The following is a 3,474-nucleotide window of genomic DNA, read 5'->3' as shown; positions in this document are numbered from 1 at the left end:
CTTCTCCCATTGAACTGCCCAACCAGCCAATCTGATCATTCTTACATACTAACCTAAGCTAGGTGACCTACTTATAATTTCATCCACACAGTTAATTCCCGGCAGTATCAATTAGCTTCACTGACTTACCTTTCCCTACATCATTAGCCCATACGTGCACAACAAAGACTGCATCTTTGCTGGCTCCCTTTATCATATCTCTTACTCTGTCAGTCATGTCATCCTCCCGCTGTTGGAGCCACTGCTTATGCTGCTGGACTTTATTAAGTCTTGCTTCCAGGACTTTATGTTTTGTAGACACATTTTATGGAACAGTGCACAATAGACGTGTTATCCTGACAACCAACTTACCAATTCAAGAATTATCAAAGACCTTAACTGTAATTAATATCTGCCTTGTTTCATTTCCCTTTTTTTTTAGCCAGGCTTCTGCTGTTGTTCTTAAAGCTGACGTATAGTTACTTATCTGAGCATTCACCTCAAGTTGCTTCCTTAACATCCTCACTTCGTTTTGAAAGCGTGTTGTGTATATTTGTGTAATTGTGTACAATGTGTATTTATTTAGTAAAAGCATGCGATTTCCAGATATGAGAGAAGATTTGAGTTTTTATCTTTTTTACACAAAAATACAGCTTTGTCCATTTCAAAATTTAAGTTTCTTACCGATGTTTGGCCTTCGTTATGATTGGTTTACACCCAGTTTTAGCTTTGCTATATGCACTGTAAATTAAAACGAGATGTAAAACTGATTTTGTTTTCAATTTAAAAACATGTCTTTTGAAGCATGCTTTAAAACGTTTTTTTCGTTTGAGTTCAGACGCTCAAATCGTTTACACTATCACACTTAGTGTCTCAAACCAAAACATCAACGGTTTAATTTGAGACACCGAATTTTCCTCTTCAAACACTTTTTTGCCTCAAATTAAATCATTACATATGTTTGAAAATTTGCTGTCCCATTTCAGTTAGAATGGTGTTTTTGCTTATATATATATGTATGAAACTGAGATATTTAAGAATATATAAAGGAACTTGTAAGTTTGAAGCCTATATTTATTTACTATATTGTTTTGAAATTAAACTGGCCAACATTCGGGCGCGAATGCAAAACGTCTTCATGATGTAGTCCCAACATGGGCAATTTTGACACCAGAAATTGCTCTTCGAAATTCTGTGTTTCGATAATAAGAGGAAAAATTGCATTATCTTAAGTAGTTTTTCAAATAATTATTCAGAAAAATAAACTTGCGTATTTTTCAAATACCGATGTCAACATAGGTTCACGAAAGTGAGTAAAAGACAATTCAACAAGAATACACAAAATTAAACACAATTTATTACCCTCTCTCGAAACAAATAAGCGTATTAATTATCACTTACCGAAACCCGGAATTAAACTTTAACTATTGTGGTTTTCTCCTGAATTAATTCATTTACCGTACAAAACGTTTACATCATCATATGTTAGAATGTTTTCATAACTTGTTAATAGAAAAATTACTGTTTATCCGTCGTTTATTCTTTATATGTGCAACAAATTTCCATCAAAAACATAGCATAGCTTTGTATTATCCGATCTTCCAAGTCAATACACTTTTAAAAGTATAAGTCATCTACATATTGTTATTCTTGTTTTGGTTTTTTTTCTTTGTGCAAAGCTACACAATGAGCAATCTGACCTCATACCACCGCGAGTAATCGAACCTATAGTTTTAGAGCTGTAAATCCGTAAGGGTATTGCTGAATCTAATGCACATTAAATTAATTTAAAATGGCTAATAAAGTTACGCTTGTTATCAAAATTCCTACTTTTAATTTTGACTGTAGAGATCAAATAAATACATTTGTTGAGACGTAATGGTTTAGTTGACAAATCGGATGAAAACACTTAAAACCAAAATATTTTAAAGAGAAACCCAATACTGTACAAAACCGACGCTAGTGAATCATATATTCACACTTTATCAATAAGTGATTGAATTAGTTAGATTCCCACAAACCTATCTTCTCAAAGTAGAAACACGTTTATTTTCAGAACTCCAACGAAAAGCAGTCTGAAAAAGCAAGGAAAGCACTGCGACTATGTACATCATGTATATATATATATTCGAACAAGTAATGTATCTAGCTGTTCACCATTCACAGTTTCAACAACAATAAACTCATGACACGTATCAACATAATTAGTCAATCGTTCGACAAAGGGTTTGCGTTCAAAGATATCGGTTCTTTTGCAAGTTTCATCGTTAGCTGGTTTCAGAACCATGTTTTCGACTCCGGTATCTCTTGTAGAATCTGCAAAGTATAGCAGTGAGATTTTCTAACAGCATGAGGTTCTCGGGTTTTCATGTGTGTTTCCTTTTGAGTTGTAAGAGTTAAATAACACAGGAAGAGACAAGACACAGGTTCAAGTTATAACAAATGTTTAATGGAACTTTTACGGTTTAAATTACAAACAACAATATAATACAAGGCACAATAACACTATATAGTTATATACTTTTAGCAATATTTTTATCTATAAATATTTCCATATTTTACCCCACCTTCTTCTTAATTTGTCCATTTCGAATTTCACAATCAGAGACGTGTAAAAATATCACTTTAGATTTCTCTTTTGTCTGATTTGAAATCCCCCCAACAAAAAACTAAAAAAAAAAGTGAAAAACAAGGCATTTCCAGTTTACGTGATTTTTATTACAAACGCACCTGTGAAATTCTCAGCGTTACGTTGAATCTCACGGATACACTAGAGAAAACTGTCGAGAAATAAAATCATGAGTTTATTTAAATTGTTTCCAGACTGCTCTTCTCTTCACCCTAGTGGCTGTCGCCTACGGTGGATTGCCTGGCAGGTGGCAGCAGCATCTGCTCCCGCCGACAAGATGGATGTAACGAGATTTTATGTTATTTTCGTCTCTCTTTGTGCGTGTACTTATTTATGAGCAGACTATAACATGTGTCACGAAGATATGAATATAGGAACATTTACGTTATACAACAGTTAGTATAGGAACGTAGTTAACTGTTACTTTTTTTAGGGGATTATGACCTTAAGTCTAAATACATTTTTGTCTGATAGTCTTCTGTTAGCTTTTAAATAAGTAGTCCAGTAACTGACGTGTGAAAACTGAAATAAATATTAATAAATGTCTGCTTTGCTTTTTGTATCATCTATAAATTTTAAGAAAAATGCTAAAGTTAAATTCATAATTAACAATCACTATATAATTTTATTTAAATAAATGTTCTGTTTATTATACAGGACTTCGGAAACTATGCTTTCAACTACGACATTGTTGACCCAGTGGGGGCTACCAACGGCCGTTGGGAAGCTGGAGATGGCTATGGAAATGTACATGGAGCCTACAGTCTGACTGACACCGACGGACGTGCCCGCAGAGTTGAATACTAGCAATCGATGTGTTCGAAGGAAAACGAAGTTTGATTATAAACAAGATTACGACACTTATG

At 33.8% G+C, this 3,474-nt stretch overlaps 1 protein-coding gene across 1 annotated transcript in view; it reads left to right on the top strand.

Annotated features, from left to right (window-relative positions):
- Positions 1–2,777: 2,777 nt before the first annotated feature.
- The window catches only part of LOC111083929 (adult-specific rigid cuticular protein 15.7-like), a 6,020-nt gene continuing 5,323 nt past the window's right edge, over positions 2,778–3,474 (top strand). Inside the window, exons 1-2 of the mRNA XM_022380675.1 lie at positions 2,778–2,891; positions 3,266–3,403. Of these exons, the coding sequence (XP_022236383.1) occupies positions 2,778–2,891; positions 3,266–3,403 (252 nt within the window). The remainder of the gene's footprint in view (positions 2,892–3,265; positions 3,404–3,474) is intronic.

The sequence above is a fragment of the Limulus polyphemus genome, unplaced genomic scaffold (assembly GCF_000517525.1).
Source record: "Limulus polyphemus unplaced genomic scaffold, Limulus_polyphemus-2.1.2 Scaffold12206, whole genome shotgun sequence".
Taxonomy (NCBI): domain Eukaryota; kingdom Metazoa; phylum Arthropoda; class Merostomata; order Xiphosura; family Limulidae; genus Limulus; species Limulus polyphemus.
The sequence above is the reverse complement of the archived record's forward strand: the minus strand, read 5'-3'. Positions and strand labels throughout refer to the sequence as shown.